Source organism: Nematolebias whitei, chromosome 8 (genome assembly GCF_014905685.2).
Source record: "Nematolebias whitei isolate Nwh7 chromosome 8, NemWhi1, whole genome shotgun sequence".
Taxonomy (NCBI): domain Eukaryota; kingdom Metazoa; phylum Chordata; class Actinopteri; order Cyprinodontiformes; family Rivulidae; genus Nematolebias; species Nematolebias whitei.
In genome coordinates this window covers 25,359,267-25,380,047 of record NC_056505.1, presented here as the reverse complement: position 1 = coordinate 25,380,047, position 20,781 = coordinate 25,359,267, and the positions used below count along the sequence as shown (strand labels likewise).

The 20,781-nt window shown below is 39.6% G+C and overlaps 1 protein-coding gene across 2 annotated transcripts; it reads left to right on the top strand.

Moving 5' to 3' along the window:
* The first annotated feature begins 5,148 nt into the window (after positions 1 to 5,148).
* Positions 5,149 to 10,937, top strand: lzts1 (leucine zipper, putative tumor suppressor 1). Of its 2 annotated transcripts, none has more exons than XM_037680500.1 (8): positions 5,149 to 5,379; positions 5,457 to 5,600; positions 7,002 to 7,161; positions 7,238 to 7,629; positions 7,722 to 7,895; positions 8,048 to 8,179; positions 9,989 to 10,183; positions 10,395 to 10,937. In XM_037680500.1, the coding sequence occupies exons 1-8, from the start codon at positions 5,149 to 5,151 to the stop codon at positions 10,935 to 10,937; spliced, it is 1,971 nt and encodes a 656-aa protein (XP_037536428.1). The 2 variants fall into 2 exon arrangements, with proteins under 2 accessions (XP_037536428.1, XP_037536427.1); XM_037680499.1 differs by having other exon boundaries at positions 7,002 to 7,167.
* The last annotated feature ends 9,844 nt before the right edge of the window (positions 10,938 to 20,781 follow it).

Sequence of the window (20,781 nt, the reverse complement as noted above, 5' to 3'; positions counted from 1 at the left end):
TAGATGACTCTGCAGGGGCTTTGTAAAAGATGGGTGCTTAGTTTGGCCTGGCAGTAAGTAAAATCTATTGTTTCATTACACAGATCCCTTGTCAGAGGCGGCTGTTGATATCTGAGAGTGATAGTCTCCAGTTTGTGTTTAGTGCAGATGTACAGGCACAATGAGACACAGACAGACACAACGGTGTCAGATGCTGTTTACCACGGTGACACAGCTTCGCCTTACGTTGGCGCTGCCTGAATTTTATTATCACATTTCATCAAGCAACATCTGCAGAGGCTGTTTACTTTGATTTGATCAAGTTTCAATTTGGACTTTTTCAAAATGTGAACTGAAGCAGTGCTGGAAGGTGTGTGTGCGATGTTGATGAACATTTCTTAAACTTGTTTGTATTTAAAAGAAATACTAAAGTTTTGGTTGTTTTTTTTTGACTCACTACTAGTCGTATTCACCAGAACTCGTACTGTTCCACTTTCTGTCTCACTGCTTTGATTCCTCTGACACATTACTTTTTATTGTCTCTGTCCCTCACATCACTTGTTTTTGGGGTTAATGAAATGTGACAGTCTTGATCTTGAGCTCCCTCCCTCATTCAGCCCTTTCCTTTGTTTCATCGTAGCACAGCAGGACAATGAATGCAATTTAGCTCCAACCCTGAGTCAAATGTAGTGTAAACTAATATGTTCTGTGCTTTGATGCTGTGGCCATTATAAAATGCTTAAAGACTGAAGACCAGGTGGTTCTAGGAGAATAGTTCTGTTAGTGTGGAGTCCTTTGCCATAAATATTCTCTCCTTTTCCCCTGTGAGGATATAGATCATGCAGCATCTGGGGTCCGGTTGCCTTTGAAGGAGGTGGAAAGTGTGGCTGCATGATTAGTAATGACATGAACTCAATAAATAAATAAACAGGGTTGTCAAATATAATCAGGCATGTTAGCATCACTGTTTTTCTTTGGCTTTCATGTGATCAAACTCTATTTATTGATGTTAGTTGTCTTGCAATTAAGCAAGTTTTTCAGTAGTATTAGTTTGAAAGCTGCACCATTCAAGTGTTGCGTTGACATTTAGAGGCTTAGGGAACAGTTGGATTTTGAAGAAGGCCATCAAAAAAAAAGTACATGTTGAATTTAACAGCAGACTGTAAATGCACAACTCGAAGCAAATTGCCAAATGCCCTTGTTCAGTTTGTTTGGCACACGTACCCAAACCTGCTTCGTTGTTTTTAGTCCAGATTGGGCATTAGGGATCAGCAAAACAGTCTCAAATAAATGCTCACTGGCCACTTGATTAGAGATGCTTGTTCAATTGCTTGTTAATACACAAAGCTAACCAGCCAATCACATGGCAGCAACTCAATGCATTTCGTTGTGGATGTGCTGTAGACTGCAATTTAATTCAAGCATCAGAATAGGGGCAAAAAGACAGGTGACTTTGAAAATGCATAAAACTCAGTAGATCCACAGTTTCTGAAATAGACCAGCCAGTTTAGCATCAACAACAACACTATGTTCAAAGTCACCTAAATCCCTTTTCTTCCCTATTCTGATGCTCAGGTTGAACCTAAGCAAGTTGTCTAGACGCGTAAATTGTCTACTAAATTATCATGTTCTACTTTTAAGATTAGACTTAAGTCTTTCCTTTTTGATAAATCCTATAGTTAGGGTTGGCTTGGGTTTCCTGAGATAACCCTTAGCTATGCTGCTGTAGGCTTAGACTACTGGAGGACAAACACCACATTTCTACTCTGCTGCTGTCTTTACTTACTCTCCTCTACCTGTTTTGTATTTGTAATTTTTTCTATCCTTGACATGTTACTTTTGTCTTTCTTCCAATAGGGGATACATCTGCATCTACATCTGGACCTGCCATTCTGTGTTTGTTTGTTTCCCCTTCCTGTCCTCTCAACCCAGCAGGTCAAAGCAGATGGCCGCTTGTCCTGAGTCTGGTTCTGTTGGAGGTTTCTTCCTGTTAAAAGGGAGTTTTTCCTTTCCACTGTTGCCTTTGTGCTTGCTCAGGACGGGAGACTGCGATAAAGTGAAGATTTAATGAGTGTAGTGAACCTGATCTGACCCTGATCTGACCCTGATGACCTCAAATCTATCAGATGGACAGAGACTGTTATTTTCATTGATCTGAATACAGTCTGAGCCATCTGGTGACTTTCTTTCTTGAATTAATCAAGCAGAAAAGACAATTTTATAATCATCACTGTTTTACAAATGTTTGATAATCAAATTGTGTTAGTTCCATTCAATGCTTACAGGTTGAAGAGAACTACTCATTTTTATTTTACATAAACAGTAAGTAATGATTTTTATTCCTCATTCAAAGAAGAAATCAGGTTAATATGCATTTCTTGATTCTCTGTCTGAAATGAGCCAAGTAATGTAAGTATGTGAAAGTTGAAGCTTCGGTCAACTAAATGTTTACTGAAAAAGAAATGTCATGTTTTACTATTTGAGAAGATACAACAGCGTGAGACTCCACGAAGTCTGGTCGTCTGCAATAATCTTTTCTGTATGTTGAAAACAATCCTTGACTTGTGATAACATCTTACATCACAAAAACACACCTCTTTCTGGTCCATCGACCAATCAAAAGCTCTCAAATGAACCGGAAGTCGACCCATTTTAAATGTGGCAACTTCCCAGTTCATGTTAGAAGGGAAGAGAATTCAGAAGAATTCCAGAGGATTCGAGAGTACAGAGTTGCTGACAATTAAGAGTCTGAAAAGTTCTGAAGAATGAAAGGAGTTCAGTATTCTTGGGTGCAAACGCATTCAAGATGGTCCAGAGACGTTTTGGAATTATAACTTCTGTTTGAACAAACCACACACGACTATCTAAGGATTTCAGCCGCTCTCAACGGAGACGCTGAAAGGTCTGGAGGATTCTCTATCGAGCTGATCTATCATCAACCAGGTAACGGTCTCTTCTTCGACTAAAGTGTACCGGAGGCGAGCTGAGATCTGATGAAGCGTGCACGTTCTGGTCAAACAGATTAATTCCCTCACATAGTTCTCTGTAAGATAAATCTCCATGTCATCTTAAAACTCTCCTCTTTCTCATAAAATCAGTACAGATATTTTAGAAATATCTGAAGCAAAGTCCTCGTTCACCGCCGAGTGATCGATGCTCATTTTCTGTGAAACTTGTCTGTTATTATTTTCATATGTTGCCAAATTAATGTAAATGTTTGATGTTAAACTTTGATTCTGAAAATAAATGACCGCATTCATTTTGATGGGTCAAAGATAAATGACGTCTCTCGTTACATTTCTGTTAAATTCAATGCACGACATTACACAGTCAGAAAGATGAGGAACTCGTGAATATTGTATCAATATATATCTCATATATTGTCATACTACAACTAGTGGCACGTACCCACGTGTTCACTACATGAGTTTGCTGGTTTCCTTCCTTAGAAAGAGAACTTTACTAACTGGCTTTTGTGTGTATGTGAATGTTTCTGTACAGTGCACTGTGACAACTTCTGTTGTGATTTGGTGAAATATAAATAAACTGAAATGAATTGAATTAAATGCACTGAGTTGCTGCCAAGTGATTACAGCAAACAACTGAACAAATATACTAAATAAAGTGGGTCATGAGTGTTTCTCAGTGACATTTACTATAGTTTGCAGCTTGCAGCATTTCTTAGAGTAAAGAATAAAAGGTGTTTTTGATCTTTTATTTTCAAATGAGCTGTGCTGTGCATAAAATAATGTGAATCTGTTGCTACGAGGGTCCAACAGCAGCCATAACACTGCAAAAGCAGAGACAACACTAAGTCAATAAAAATATTTAAGTATTCTAGGTTGTGTTTTCCCTAAAATATCTGCAGCAAATTTTCAGCAAAGGAATAACACAACTGCCTGGCAAAACTCAAATAATTACTGAAGCCATTTAAACTTGCCACTCTTCAGAAGTCTGCATATTACACTGTTACCTACAATAACTGAGCTCATATCTTAAACGCAGACGTAAATGAATTGGCCGTCCTGTCAGTCAAAGCCGTCCATCTTGTGAGCTGGATAACATGAAAAATAAATGAGGTACCAACTCCCTATTTAGTGTGTGGCTGCATCTATGTGTAAGAAAGGACACCATTGAAAGGAGGCAACTGTGTTTTCTAATGTTTTTATTGTTTAAAAGTAAAATTTTCTCAAATGTTTGGGTCAAAAATAAGTAACGTGCTGGCTTCCATTTTGGTGTGGTTGTATCTAGGTGTAAGAAAGGTCACCAGTGAAAGGAGGAAACTATACTTTCTAGTTTTTATATTACCTTAGGGTTTTCTTAAATGATTGTAGTTGCTAAAGATTAATCTATGGTGGTCAAGGCCACCATTGGCCACCCCCTGGCTCCGCCATTGCACCTGGTGGTGGATAAAATTGCTCCCACCTCACCAGGATCTGTCACTCTGCGTTACTTGAGACAAGTAAAAATTAAATCAAATAAAAAACTCTCTCTCTTCTTATACACTGTGCAAGTGATTGAATATCATGCATCAAAAACATTAAGGTTTACTTGCATTCCCAGTTCAAATCCAGTCCAGAAAAACATGTATCTAAAAAAACATTTACTATTCAAACCCCTCAGCCGTGGAGGACACTGGTGCACCGCTTGTGTTGCACTTTGTGGCGATTTGCCGTAGAATGGTGAAACAAGTTTGTTTTGATTTTTTAACTTTAGCTTTAACAGGTTTTTTTGTTTGTTTGTTTACAATTACATTGAACTTCATTGGAGGTCTGTCCTTTTGTAGCCAAACCATATTATATTAATGAAGTTGTTTCTGGAGGCTAACAAGCTGCTCTGACCCTCACTGGATCCACTCCTTATTGATGCACTGGCACTTGCCCCAGACATAAGGAACAACATTACAGTCACTGAATCAGCATTGCTATATTTAAATCAGCCATATGATTGAAGTAGGCCTCATGCTTTGTCAATGCATACAGTAAATACTGTTTACAAATCTGATACTGTAGATGAATTCATAATTTTACTGTATGTTTTTCATGTTTTACAGATGAAGCCACTGACATGAATGTGCTGGTGTCATGAAAGGAGTCCTCCCATCACTTCTCTATAACTTGATCATTTGGACCTCGGACCCATTCTGTCCTCACCCATGCTTGCAGGATCATGGGTAGTGTCAGCAGCCTCATTAATGGTAACAGCCTCAACAGCAAACACTGCAAGGCTTCTGAGCACAGGTTAAAGGAGGGAGCGAGTCACCACAGAAAGAGTGGAGGCTGCAGTCTTGACGGGTTGCTAAAGTGTGGCTTTGCTCAGGGCTCTTCATCCTCCACTCATCACTCTAAAGGCCTCTCGCACTCGAGGTCAGGGAGAAGTGAGGATTTCTTTTACATTAAGGTGAGATCACACAAACCGACAATGTTAGCTCCCTGAATCCAGGTTTTTACAGGTGAAGTGTTTTTGTTTCTCATCAGGTGAGTAACAAACCGAAGTCAGGGTACCACAGGGAACGATCAGTGGAGGAGACTGTGACCAGAGATGGAAAATCAGACTGTCAGCAGCAACCCAAACCAAAACTCCTTATAATGCCTGGAAAGATACCAGAACGGGGGAGTTTGGTATGCCCTTGTCTTTCATGTACAATTCTTTTTTTGTTGTTTTTCATTCAAACTTTATTTATACAGGTTAATCCCATTAAGCCTCGGGGACTCATTTACAAGAAAGACCTGAATTTTTTTTAACAAAGAGTGATGACAATAGACAATCAATGTACAACTCAATTGTACAATTCTTTACATGTACAATTGTACATGCACTTTACATTTTTATTTACATGTTATTTACATTTACAATTGTACAATTCTTCAAAAACATAAACTAAGATTCTAAACTAAATGTTGTACCAGAATCATAAAATTGCCACCACAAGCACACACTTTTCACGAGGTTGCCTCAAATACGCAGAACTCAACTTTTCATATCGGCAAAGCAAACTGTTCTTTATTTGCGAGCTTTGATGATGCAAGAACTTTCCCATCTCCAGCAAACTATCTGCTATTAGCCTCGTTTTTAGCGTATAGACATGAAAGAAGCATAGTTCATGTCAGTGAACTCTGAATGTAGCGTCTTCAAAAGGCTTTGAAAGCCTCAAGGCGATGTGGAGGATGACAAATAAATAAACAGTAGTAATTTAATAAGTAGCAACCATTTTTCATAGCCCTGTTAAACCTCCAGCTTTTTAATCACCTCTCTCCTTAGATTAATGACTTGCGAACGTCTTGATCTTCTCAGAGAGGTAATTTCTTGTCAAGGAAACATGAGCCAAAGCACCTTCCTCAATAAGTTTTTAGTCCTCCAGGAAGGGACAGAGCAGATAAAGGGAGAACACATCGAGAAAGAGATCAAGGGCCAGCGGAAATTTGACAGATTGAAATGGGGGGAGAGACAAGGAGAGAGGTATCCCGGCCATGAAGTCAGTGTGAAGGAATGCTGAGCTCACAAGCCTTACCTCTCTTACACTTCAGCAATAGCTCATATTATTAATATCATGGAGAGGAGCTATTCATCTTCTCTTAGACAGCACATGGAGAGGAAATGTAGGCTGCAGAGGAGCAAAGAGGAGTTCAGAAGGAAAGGGAGGTATGGTACGGCTGGTGACAGTCCAGAATAGCACAGATGGGGTCTGCGGAGTATATGTTCACCTCATAAATGAGTTTTTCTCTTTCTTTACGACAGTCTAGTGAATTTTACTTGCGTTATGGTTGTGAGGCTTTCGATAGTGTCACGCTTTGGTGGCTCCGTTTTTAATATGAAGTGACACAACGGGAGAAAAACCCCATCCTTTTATTTGAACAAACTTCCAGTGTGTGATAATAAATATTGTATGAACAAAGTGTGATTTTTTTTTTCTGAGGTTTTAATGCAACTCCTCAACTTTTCCACAGCCTTGCAGCTATGTTGTCAGCTACGGGAAGTCACTGAATATAAAAATGTAAACAGAGTCATTTTTATTCTTCTAGACTTCTGCTGAGAAGTCGCTGGTCCATTCCACTGCCTTTAACTCTGCAAATCCCTCGAGGCCTTCATACGCAGAGATTGGCCACAACAGTCTGGACAACATCCTTTGTCCCCTGAGGAAAGCGAGATGTCCAAATGTTGGACAAAAACAAGACACCTTAGGTTTCTGTCAGTATAGCAAAACAGTTGGACTATTTAAACTGAATCACAAATTACTCAAATGCAATCTGTCTTTCAGGGACTTTATCTGACTCTGGACGTAACTCCATGTCTAGCCTGCCTACCCACAGCACCAGTGGCAGTCTCAGAGGTTCCTCGGGGCCCGTCTGTCAGATTGATGGCAGCTCAGCTCTTGCAAACAGCCTCGGCAGAGGACAACAGCCCAATTTCCCTCCATGGGTCAACAGAAACAATGCCAAACCCGACTGCAATTACAGGGCTTGTTGGAATAGCAGCGTTTTGGCTTCTATGGCTAATGAGAATTCTGGCTCCCCACTGTCTGCAGATGAGCCAAGAGCTGTCTCTGAAACCACAGGTGGGATTCGAACCCCCATAACGACAGACGAGTCACTGATTGAGCATCTAGAGCAGAGGCTGCTTGAGAGAGAAACCGAGCTGCAGGAGCTACAGGTACCGAACTGTAACATGGCAAAAGAAAAAAGAAAAAAAACTCAGTTGAGATGTTGATTAAGTAGACTTCTGACACCTGAACTTTCCAACAGGTGAGTTTAGAGGAGAAAGAAGCAGACACCTGCCAGCTGTTTGAGGAGAGACAAAGATATTGTGCTGAGGAGATTGAGGGCCTGAAGCAACATTGCTCCACGAAGCTACAGCAAGTTTCACAAATGGCTGCAAAATCCCATCAAGCTCTGCAGCTGCAGGTCAGCCAGCTTCAGGTCAGAGTCCATTTTTTATCATCATCTGATCTGTCCAAAAATCATCAAATCAGTTATGATACTGCATCTTAAATTCACCCAAAATATAAAGAATCAGCAGATGGATGCGTGCACTCTAATTATTTCAAATGATATAATTATATCTTGTTCAGGCACAGAACGACAAGCTTCAGGGAGACGTCTCCAAGCTGACTCGAGAGAAAAATCTTGTTGAACTGAGATTGAGGTCCTCAGAAAAAGAGAGCACACAACTCGTACCGACACTCGAAGAAACTCAGTGGGAGGTGGGTCACGTGTGAAATTATGGAACTAGAGCAAAGCTATTGGAAGTGCACAGGGGACAGTTTGCATTCACAACGCTCATAGTTATAATGAATTGCATATGCACAAAACAGCAGTGAGTGGAATGTTACATTATATAAAATTGTTCCCCTCTGCAAAGTTGTAAACATGGAATAAATTGAATACTTTGTTAATTAACATCTGAACAAACTGTCAAGATTAACAATCACTTTTGGTATTTGCACCTTTTGTTTGCATCTGCATTTGAATAGATTTAAATGTCCAAGACCAAATTCAGACCAGCTTTCTGTGTGAATTTTATATCAACACTGGCTAGAAGTAATCAACCACCTGGTAATCTGTCTAAAAACCTGCAGAGAAAATGATGTAGCTCTGATACATGAACAATTTTTAGTCTGTTGCTCTGCTCTCATATGGAACAATATGTTCGTTTACTTAAATAAATCCGGACTTGATGTGAAAATGTGACTTCTATCATTTAAACAAGATAGAAAATTGTAGTGCACCAACATTTACATTAAGAAACAAATCTAATAATGCTAACAAACATAGGTTTTGTAACACCCTGCACAACTTCTAAATTTAAAAGATGTCATAGTTGTTGTTTATGTTGTTGTGTTTATTCTTTCGTTCAAAGCTTGTATTAGTACAAGTGGAACTCCTCACTCATGCAGCAGAAGTTATGACAGGCTCCATTTTAAGGCTGTAATATTTTCCTACAGCTAACCAGGTAGTTTTTAATGCCCAGAGAGTGTTTAATTTCAAACTGAATTACTTGTAAAATGTACTTGCTGAATGTTGGATGACATCTGCTTGTCAGTTATGTCAGTGACACATCTATCCATCAAACCAAATTTCAGTTCAATTCAATTAAGTTTATTTATATAAATGGTAAATGGACTGCACTCATATAGCACCTTTCTATCTTATCAAAATGCTCAAAGTGCTTTAAAACAATCTGTGCCTCATTTACCCATTCATACAACACTCTACTAGATCTCTACAAAGCTAATCTAAAGAGACAGATGAGTGCTTTATCACATTCATACACTGATGGGACACACCTCGGAGGCAATGAGGGGTTCAGTGTCTTGCCCAGGGACACTTCAGCATGTGACTGCTGGTGGAATCGAACCCCCAACTCTTGCATTGGAGGACGACTGCTCTAACCACTCATCCACAGCCGCCCAATACAGCACCAAGTCACAAAAGAAGTCATCTCAGGGCACTGAACAGAAACATTCATATACAATATATAAAACACAAGTTAACATAATTTATCTGAGGAGCAGACTGCTTTGAATTTAACTCCATCGCAGACTCTCATCTTGAGCAAGCATGAAGGCGACAGTGGAAAGGAAAAACTGAAACTGTTATCGTTTTTGTTTCATGATAGTTTTGCAGTATAGGTCTGCACACTATATTTCAAGAAGCAACTTTGTATACTTGTGCATAAGACATGGTTTTCAGGACACATAGTTTTAGGAAATGACATTAGACTGTAAAAGTTGTTTAAGGTTTGGGTTGTATGTTCATTTGTGGTCATTTCAGATCAGCCATAATAGTGTTTTCCAAGTTAACGATTTACGACAACGTCACATATAATGTCGTTACAAAGAATGCATAAATATAACATCAACCGGAGAAGAAACAATAATGTCACATGGTCTAAAGAATAATCTGAGGCTGCTTATTTTTCCTCTTTTTTCATCTAAAACCTTTTATTGGAGAGCACATCACAGACAATAATTCACCACTTTTTCACTGTAATTGCCTTCGTCTGACTGCAGATATGTCAGAAGACGGGAGAAATCTCGTTACTGAAGCAGCAACTGAGAGAATGCCAAGCAGATGTCAGCAACAAACTCAACGAGATCGTTTGTCTGAAAGCATCGCTGAAGGAAAACGTGACAAAAGTGGAGGTGCTTGAGCGACAGAAAAAAGACTATGAGGACAAACTCCAGGCCTGCACCAGAGAGATTGAGGTTTGTTCGCTTTCTGTTTTAATAACAAATTAAATAAAATACTCTCACTGAGCCCAGTAGTCACTTTTAAGAAGCAAGTTGGATAATATACAGTGGATTTTTGTGTTCTTGATTTCCATATTGTGAGAGCCCTAATCATGTTATTATAGCAGATGCACAAAAAGAACATCTTCAATCTTCTAATTCTCTGAATATTTTCATTTTTGTGCAGGTGTGTCAAAACGAACTCCAGCGCAAAAAAAACGAGGCTGATTTTCTGAGGGAGAAAGTGATCAAACTGGAGAAAGACATTCAGGGAAAGAATCAGGATTTCCCTGCAGCCAAAGATAAAACACTGCAGCAAAGCATGGAACTTGAAACCTATTCACAGACTCGGACCTTAGAAAGCCCGATCCAGGAATCAGACTCTTCTGAAAATGAGGTGGACATGAAAAGACACATCTCCACTGAATCGCTCCAAAGACAGGTGGAAAGATTGAAGCAGCAGCTCAGAGAGGAGAAGAGTGCTCAGGAGAGGCTGGTCAGCAGCTTTGAGCAGGAGCGGCAGACGTGGAACAAGGAGAAAGACAGGGTGATCAAATATCAGAAGCAGCTTCAGATCAATTACTTGCAGATGCACAAGAAGAACCGAGACCTGCAGAGGGTCCTGAAGGAGCAAACGGCAGAGCTGGAGAGTCGGACCGAGCTGAGCAAGAACGTCAGATATGCCTCAGGGTTACAAACGTATGATGATGTTATTGCCACAGAAATATGAAGTGAGCAGTCAACGTATAAATCACCTCAATTTGTGTGTGTGTGTGTGTGTGTGTGTGGTCTGAGGTTTACACCATAAAGGCATTTATGTTCAGTTGCTGTTAATACTCCTTGTCACTTGAGGGCACTACTATGACTGTGTAAGGCAGAAATGACTGTTAATAGTAAAACAGAGTAAGATACAGGTGATACAAGACAACATCAAAACTACGCGTCTAGCATAAGGGCACAGTTACTGCAATAAAGTTTGAGTTTAACCGTAGCTTCATATTTTATTACAGATGCTGCGACACATATTTGTCAATGCAACAACATCACAACAGCAGGAGTTCTACTTATTTATCCAGTTGTGTGTAATTCAATTCAAAAATACTTTATTAATCCCTGAGGGAAATTAAGTGTTGTCGTAGCTCATCATTCTGGTTTCCTTCAAGAGTTGTTATAGATGCTGATAGCTGTGGGCAGGATGGATCTCATACAGCAAATCTGAAGAATCTGGCCACAGATACCGATCCGTCCACCCTGATCCAGCTTGCTGTCAGATCCGGCAGGGCTCTCGGTCCTCCTGGGAAGCAGGACTGCCTGAATGCCGAGCAGAATTCCTCCCTGAGCAATGGTCACTCCTCCCAGCAGTCTGCCGAGTTCCTCGCTGCCACCAACAGACAGCTGAAGGTGCTGAGTGATGATCCCGGTCCTCCCGTTGTCATGAGCCGAGTTTCCCACCAGTTCCGGAATCTTGGCGGTCAGGCACTCAAGCATTGCCGCCATGTTGACGGGAATTCATCCACGGAGCCTCCTTTTCAACTCGTTTGGGATTTGGTGCTGTAGTTGATGTATTTGAGCTTTTGAGATGTTAATCTGCTTCTCCTGGTTGTCAAAAAAACCACCTTGTTGCCATGGTTACACATCATAATATAATGTAGAGTATTTTGTGTCCAGGTTGCAAGGTTCATGTGCCATTGAAAATAGTTATCAAAGATGGTGTTCTTCTACTTGTTTAAAGGTAAACACTGTTATTAAGAATTCAAATGAAAACTGTTATTTTTTTTAATAACAGTATTTTCTAACAGGATTAAATGTGGTTTAAATCATATTCAGTGTTTTTGTTTAACACCCAAGTTAATTACAGGTAGAAAACAGTCTTTTTTAAGTGTCAATATTACTATTTTATAATAACACAAGCTAAGCATGATAATTCCTTAACATCTGTTCTCCCAGCATGACATCATCACTGATAACTCATCTTTTGCAAGTGAGGACATTTTGATCTGTGTCACTGTAGCTCTCTGTCTACTCTCAGTGTGTCTGAGCATTATAAATCACTTTCGACCATTACATATTTTCTAAACAATACCAAACTCATGTTGATAATATTTGCCACACTGATGTCAAAGGTTTTCCACTTAAATCAAAGGGTCTGTGATAATTTTATATGTAGAAAAGCATGTTATAATAAACCTTTGGTATATTTTTGTCACATTTTAGAGCTTGTAAGATGTACATGTTTTTTTTTCTTTTTATAATAAACAATGATTTTGACAAATCTGTGCTTGTTCAGGTGTGATGTGGATTTCTATTGTGAATCCAAACATCGGTTGTGAATTTTGGGCATATTTGGTTTATGTTTGAAGTGATCATAGCGTCATAGAGCACAGAGTATGGAAAAATAGAACAAGTCTTCATTCAAGGTTTAAGTTTCTTTATTGTCATTCTCATCACATGTGGTACATGAGGTAGAATTAAATTGTGTACCCAAGGTCCCAGTTACACCTAAAAATAGCAAAAATATAAAGTATAAAAAGTAAGAGTATACAAGGATCTAAGATATACACTAAACACTAATAGTGTAAAATAATATGGTATGTTAAACAGCAGCCTGAACATGAGTCAATAGTGAGCAGATGGATATGAATGCAGCAGCTACATCCACACGAGGCTAATGGCTAGCCAAACAAAGGCCAGTTTTATATTGTATTTTCAGGCTTATAAAACAATATTTTTATTTTTTTTAAGACATACTGGTGTGAAAGATGAAAGGTTAGTAATAAAAATGTAGACTTTTGCATAACGTTGTCTGTTTAGTTTGTTGCCATTTTCCCAAATAATTATCATTTTGATACACATATTAACTATATGTCAGTGTCAGAGTCCTGATGCTGCTGAATGTATCAGTTCACCTGGAGTTCATTATGACTAAGGCGTGCTGATCAGCACGAGCAATATAATATACACAGTATTTTCTGCACACATACGTTTGTTTGAGATAATTGTTACAAAATAAGCAATATAAATAATTGCTTCTTCTTTCAGCTGCTCCCTTCCTCAGGGGTTGCCACAGCGAGCTAACTCTCACGAAGACTTGACAATTGTTTTTATGCCGGATGCCCTTCCTGACACAACCACAGACCACCGAGCTACCACAGCCCTGTGTGTGGAGCAGAGAGCTGCCATCTAGAGTGCCCGGGGGTGCAGATGGTGGAGGTTAAGGGCCTTGCTCAAGGGTCCAGAGTGGGACAAGTGAGGGTGGAGGCAGGTGTGGGTGCTTCAACTTTCCCACTCACACTTTTTATGTTAGTCCAGGGAATCAAAACACAGGTTTGCCTTCTCTAACCTCTGCACCACCACACCCCTTCGCAAGTCCATCCATCCATCCATTTTCTTACGCTTATCCGAGGTCGGGTCGCGAGGGTAGCAGCTTAAGTAGGGAGGCCCAGACTTCCCTCTCCCCAGCCACTTGGTCCAGCTCCTCCGGGGGAATCCCGAGGCGTTCCCAGGCCAGCTGAGAAACATAGTCCCTCCAGCGTGTCCTGGGTCTTCCTCTGGGCCTCCTCCCGGTGGGACGTGTCCGGAACACTTCACCAGGGAGGCATCCAGGAGGCATCCTAAACAAATGCCCGAGCCACCTCAACTGGCTCCTCTCAACGTGGAGAAGCAGCGGCTCTACTCTGAGTCCCTCCCGGATGATCGAGCTTCTCACCCCATCTCTAAGGGAGAGCCCAGACACCCTGCGGAGAAAACTCATTTCGGCCACTTGTATTCGAGATCTCGTTCTTTCGGTCACAACCCAAAGCTCATGACCATAGATGAAAGTAGGAACATAGACCGATCGGTAAATTGAGCGCTTCGCCTTTTGACTCGGCTCTCTCTTCACCACGACAGATCTGTACAGTGCCCGCTTCACGGCAGATGCTGCACCTATCCGCCTATCGATCTCACGCTCCATTTTTCCCTCATACGTGAACAAGACCCCAAGATACTTGAACTCCTCCACTTGGAGCAGGACCTCCTCTCTGACACGGAGAGGGCACTCTACCCTTTTCCGGCTCAAGACCATGGCCTCGGATTTGGAGGAACTGATCTTCATTCCGGCCGTGTCACACTCGGCTGTGAACCGCTCCAGCAAAAGCTGTAGATCACAATCTGATGAAGCCAATAGGACCACATCATCTGCAAAAAGCAGAGACGCAATCCTAAGGCCACCAAAACAGATCCCCTCAACACCTTGGCTGCGACTAGAAATTCTATCCATAAAAGTTATGAACAGAATCAGTGACAAAGGTCAACCTTGGCGGAGTCCAACTCTCACCGGGAAAAAGCCTGACTTACTGCTGGCAATGCGGACCAGACTCTGACACTGGTCATACAGGGACCTAACAGCCCGTATCAAAGGGCCCGGTACCCCATACTCCCAGAGTACCCCCTATAGAGTTCCCTGAGGGACGCGGTCGAACGCCTTCTCCAAGTCCATAAAGCACATGTCGAATGGTTGGGCAAACTCCCACACACCCTCTAGGACCATCAGTGTAGAGCTGGTCCAGTGTTCCACGACCAGGACGAAAACCGCACTGTTCCTCCTGAATCCGAGGTTCGACTATCCCTTCGCAAGTTTAGAAGAATAATAATAAGTAATATCGCAGTCTTTCACATCTGCCTTATATTTTGAAGAAAAAATATTAATAAGCCTGAAAAACAACTACCGGTAATAAAAAGGTCATAGTTTGGCTTAATGGCCCATCCTGGAGGAAGACTTCTGCCTTTTTCTTTGTGCCCCATTCTCTTAGACTGATGTCGCAGTTGATAAAGTGCTAACTATTGAAGACTATTTAACAGAACATCACTTTAAAAAGACCAAACTACCACTTAACTGTATATATTTTATATGATTATCTTCATTTGTTTGTTATCACAATATCTATGCATGAAAATCGGTGATAAAACTTTAAAAAGTAAACAGTCTGTCATTTGGATTTAAAGAGCGCCTGAACCAAATCCAGGAGCAATTGTAAAACTTTCAATATACCTTGTTATTCCCAGACACAGAAATCCAGACAGCAACATAAAAACAGGATACATTTTAGATCATTTTAATGATTGTTGTGAAGTGAAGTGATGACTCACTTATGAATCATCACTTCATCACAGACAAGAACCATAAAAAATGTGATTTTCTACTATTTGTGAGAGCATAGTAGTTTGTGATGCAGAAAAGGGAAGTACTTCATTCTTCATTGACTCAGGCTTCAGAGAAACACCAGAAGTTTAAGCACGTTAGAAGTCTGTTAACAAGTATGGATTTTGTTGTTTTCAACCAGTTTGACACGACTGTCAACAAGATTGCTCAGCTGCCCGCCATTGACTTTTATCAGCTCAACAGCAGACATTTAGGGTCAAACAGACCGAGTAAAACTGAGGTGCTCTGTATTCATCGTAAGTGGCCAATAAATGCTTTGTATCCTCTTTTTACCTAGAAAAGTGATCAAATGGAGGATGATAGATATTAGGGATTAACACTAAAAAGCGCAAAAACTCACAGCAGGTTGTAAATTTTGAACAAAACCCTAAAAGCAAAGTTTGGATGTGGTTTGTGAAAATTTTAAGAAGAATAAATACCTTTGCTGTTTCAGATTGCTCTCTGAACAGCCTCAGTTTTGAGAAACAGTTTGTAAATCAGTGCAGATTGAAGAGCTAATGCAAGTCTGAATGGGACTTAAACTAAAGTGGATATTTGCCATCTCAAAACAACTCAAACCTCCAACATCATCAGTTACGTGCATACATTCTGCCAGATGTGCCCAGAAATGCACGTGCTAAAAAGAACTTTAAAGACTGAAGGTTTTTTTTTTTTTTTTATCAAGATAACAGCAATCTCCTTTGAGCTTGGCCACTTTCTAACTTAAATCTCTGTTTCTCTGAACTGCAGTTCTTTAAAAACTATCTACAACAGGTAAAATGTTTATTATATATATATATATATATATATATTCTTTCCACAAAGCCCTACATCAAAAGATCTGAACTAATGCTTTAATAACGTTCAAACATCATCAAAAATGATCCATGACTAAAGCTTTCATATTCTTGTTGATGAACGGTCGGCAGGTGAATAATGTTGAACTCTAAGAGACTTTGTGCTTCACTCAAGTATTAAATTCATAAAATAATATGTGAAGCCCACCTTGTCAAGCGTAAAGATGTAAACTCACTCCAAGCTCTCTTCATCTAAACTCTTTGTCAATCCCTCATTATCATTCTTCCTTCCTCTTGGAATTTAAATAATGACAAAATTGTTTCCCTCTCCGATCTAATTATATAATTTCTGCTTTTTGACAGCGCTTCCTTCCTCACAAAACAGCCCTTTGTGTCTCGGGTCTTGTCATAAATGAGCTGATGGGACCAAATCAACACTGAAATCAAATTAAGGCCCATTGTTGGAGTGTGCGCCTCTGTCACTGACATGAAAATGGGGGGGCCACACCAAAGAGATAACACAAATTGGTTTGGAATGAAAGAAAAATAACAGAGCTACGGGGGGTGGGAGGGTTTCTTCTTCAAAATATTGTTTGAAACATCACAGATACTTTTACAAATGTACAAAACACAAGTTTTTTGCAGTCGGTTAGAACTTTTCTATCAAGATATGTCCGTTTATCAGTGTATCATTTTAAATAAATGTTGTCAGATGTGCTTTGTAAAAAAAACAATAAATATTGGAAAGGTAGTGACCATGCCTTTCATGGACTTTTTTTTTTTTTGTTCTAGCAGATGTCCCAGTGTGATTGGACAGCAGCCAATCAGAGAAACGGTGATAATTTGGCTCTGCCTGCCCCACTGTGACATGATAATAATGCATTCATATCCTGCTGAGATTCTTCTGATCGGCTGACAGTTAAGACCAAAAAAGGGCCTGAATTCATTAGTTACAGGGAGGTGCGGTGGCAAACCTGTTCAGCATACAAAAACACATCTTTGCCTAAACATTCACAGCAAACAAGTGTAACACATTCATAATTTAAAACTACTGTTGAAAGATGAAATAGTGCTCATATTGAACAGAAGTTTGAACTTTATTCCATAGCCAAAGCTTCACCTCTGAAATGACAGTAAATATTCCACACTGGTAAATAATGAATGAGTCAATAACACTGTTTTCGTTTCTTCCTTGCCCTCATTATTCACCACACACTCACATACTTAGATGTGCTCCAATCCGGTCGTATCCCTGAGCAATTAGTTGCTCCGAAATATCAAGGGGCCAGTTATTCAGGCATGTATTTCATATTTTATTGGTTTACTCAGAGTCTTGTATGCAGACCAAGCTTTAGCAAACACGTCCTCTGCAAATTTCCCAAGCTCCTCTGCAGTCAGCAAGTAATTGGAGAGGGAGTCCCAAAGGGTCCTTGTATGCTGCCGAAGCCTTTGCCACCGACAAGTCAAAATGGCAATGGGGGTAGATAGGAGTCAGTGTTTGTGTGCAAGCATGTGTGCGAGGTGTATATGTGTAGGTAGTGGTGTACTTTGTGTAAATAAGCTTACAGCCTTTGGTTGAACATTCACTGGTTGATTGGGACACCATCTGGCTCCTCTTCCCCCCAAAAACCAATATTACCCATGATTATTCATGTCTGTGGGGATGTTAAATTCAGCTCGTGGGGAAGAGGCTGATGGGTGATAAGGGGCACTGTATGAACGCCAATTTAAGCCCCTGCTGCTCAAAATTAGCTAATTAACTCTGTCTCTTTCGTAGGGAGAAAGTTCCTTTGTAAGTAATTCTGCCAATCAACACAATCCGACTGGTTTATTCTAAAGCTGTGCCAACAATCTGCTTGTGAAATTAGCAGGAACAGTCAAATCTGGGCTAAAAGCATCATAAGCAAATCCAAAACATTGCATTAGTACAAACAACAAAAACGGTTGGAAAATAAAAAAAATTGGAATTAGATGTAGGATTTAACAACCCTGCACAGATTTTAACCATACGGTTTGTCTGCAACTTCTGCAAAAAGATTCAGAATATTATATTAATTTGTGTATTTCCACACTATGGCAAAAAGCAACATTTGTATATTTACATTGAGAATTTATTTGTAACAAATTTTACAATAAAAGCATGTCAGTTTTTTACTGTGACTCTGTGCACTGATACAAAGTGGTCGAATCCTGAGGTGATGATAAAGCGAAGGTGGGTTGCACTGCTGACATTTAGCTGAAATAGAAAAACACATAATAGATTACCGATAACGCAGAGATTTAAAATGACAGTCAATCTTTTTAAATATTTTTTGTTTGAACTTACTGAAATAAGATTTGACTGAAGATGTCCCTCAGTTCGTTCAAATTCTGCAAATGTACAGAGTTTATGAGTCTTGATTAGATTTTTTTATTACAAAATTGTAAAAACAAACAGAGGAAATAAAGGTTCATCTTACCTTTTTCTGTGACTGACTCAAAATGAGAAACATTTGGTGAGTTATTCTTTTCTATTTTTAGGTGTTTGACTGAAAACAAAATAGAAAAGGAAAACATATATTTATTAAAATAATGCCAAACACACTAAACAGCACAAAAAAAAATGTATTATCGACTAAAATTAAATAAATGAAAAATGAGATCATATTTTAGGTCATCAAAATAAAAGTTCACGTTAAGAGTTTGAAGAACAGATATAAAAAAATTCTCAAAACCTTTCAAAAATAGACGTTTATTGTTTAGCACAACTATCTAAAATTTAGATAGTTGTGTTTATTTAGATTCTAAATAAATCTACAAGTTTAGAAAACATTTTAGACTAAATTTTCCAAAGTATTTGAAAATAATATCGACTTCATGTAACCTCATTTGTGAAATAGAAATGACGAAAAGACGGCGAGTTGTGATTATTACTTTATTTTTCAGTTTTATAACGTTTAGTGTTATTATTCATGAATGTTTTTAAATTCTATAAATTTGAGTGAGATGAAAATTAAAGCAAGGCGAAAATGGTGAAATGTTTGAAAAGTTCAATTCTGACAGGATTGATGAGCTAACATAATCAGAGCTCGCTGCCATCCTAAAACAACTCCAGTCTCTTAAAAACCTTGAGGTTTAATGTAAGAGCTACTTGTCAAACTTCTTGCAGGAATATCATATTTCCACTGGAAGAATAATGTGAAATTCAAGGTTGTCCAAATGTTCATAAAATCATTGTCACGTGAACTTTGATATATTTGAGGTTGGAGCTGCCAATTTGGTCTCGATCTTGCTCAGACGAGCCGATAACTTGTCATTCCAGTCAGAATTAAACTACTTCTGCAAACTTTGATTAATCTTAAGAGTTTATAAGCAAAACAACTGGACTTTTTTGTATTTTTGTAGTTGTTCAGAGTTATTTACAAGTATTTACAACCATGATGGTGATTCATGGCATACTTTAAAAACCATGTGAGCTACTGCAAGTAACATGAGGTTTGAGATTAACATTTCTTCTGAAACTGTCATTGCAAATTTGTGTGTAGATTTTAAATACCCATTGAACACAAACATGTAGATAAATTGGCAAAAGTGAATGAAAACAATTCCAATGAATAGTAGCATTTTAGGAGTTAAATAAAATCAACATTATGCGTAGCAGATTGTGTACTAATTTGTATGGAAATATGTTTATGGATGTTATTTTTTACCCAGTTATTTGTGACTACACTGCACCACCTACACACTTGTTTGCACTAGGCAACTGCTAGATGGCTACTATTCCATTAGTGGGTATTTGAGAGTTTACCAGTCAGTTTTTTTTTCATTTACTCTTTATTTATACAGGTAGTCTCATTGAGCCATGAGAACTCATTTTCAAGAGAGACCTGTTTAGGGAGCAGATGGTGGGGGTTAAGGGCCTTGCTCAGGGACCCAGAGTGGGGCGTATGAGGGTGGAGGCAGGTGTGGGTGTTTCACCTTTTCCACCCACATTTTGATGTTGACGGTACCGGAACGTGAACTTGCGACTTTCCAATCACAAGCCCATCTTCTAACCTCTGCGCCACCACTCCCGGTAGTTAAAATTTTAAATCACACTTGCAACAAGTGGGCACATTTGGCAGTCACAATTTTTTTCTTCTTCTTCGTCTCCTTTCAGCTGCTCTCTTCTTCAGGGTTTGCCACAGCAAACTAACTCGCACGAAGACTTGGCAATTGTTTTTACACTGGATGCACGTCCTGACACAACCGCAGAACATCGAGTTACCACAGCCCTCTGTGTGGAGCAGAGCGCTGCCATCTAGGGCACCAGGGAGAGCAGATGGTGGGGGTTAAGGACCTTGTTCAAGGGCCAAGAATGAAAGTAGAGGTAGGTGTGGGTGCTTCACCTTTCCTACCCACATTTTTAATGACCTTCCAATCACAGGTTTGCTTTCTCTAACCCCTGCACCTTTGAGTCACTAACTACTGTAGTAGGTAAAATTTGTCTTGACTAGTTAACATGTGATCCCTGCGACACAAAAATGAAGAAGCGGATAAAGATAAAGATACTGGATGGATGGATGGATGGATGGATGGATGGGTGGGTGGGTGGGTGGATGGATGGATGGATGGATGGA

Bases quoted from the DNA above. Each gene is read 5' to 3' on its own strand.
- lzts1 (XM_037680499.1), top strand. From the start codon at position 5,149: ATGGGTAGTGTCAGCAGCCTCATTAATGGTAACAGCCTCAACAGCAAA. The intron at 5,380-5,456 runs GTGAGATCACAC...GTTTCTCATCAG, and splicing joins AGGATTTCTTTTACATTAAG to GTGAGTAACAAACCGAAGTC. The intron at 7,630-7,721 runs GTACCGAACTGT...ACTTTCCAACAG, and splicing joins CCGAGCTGCAGGAGCTACAG to GTGAGTTTAGAGGAGAAAGA.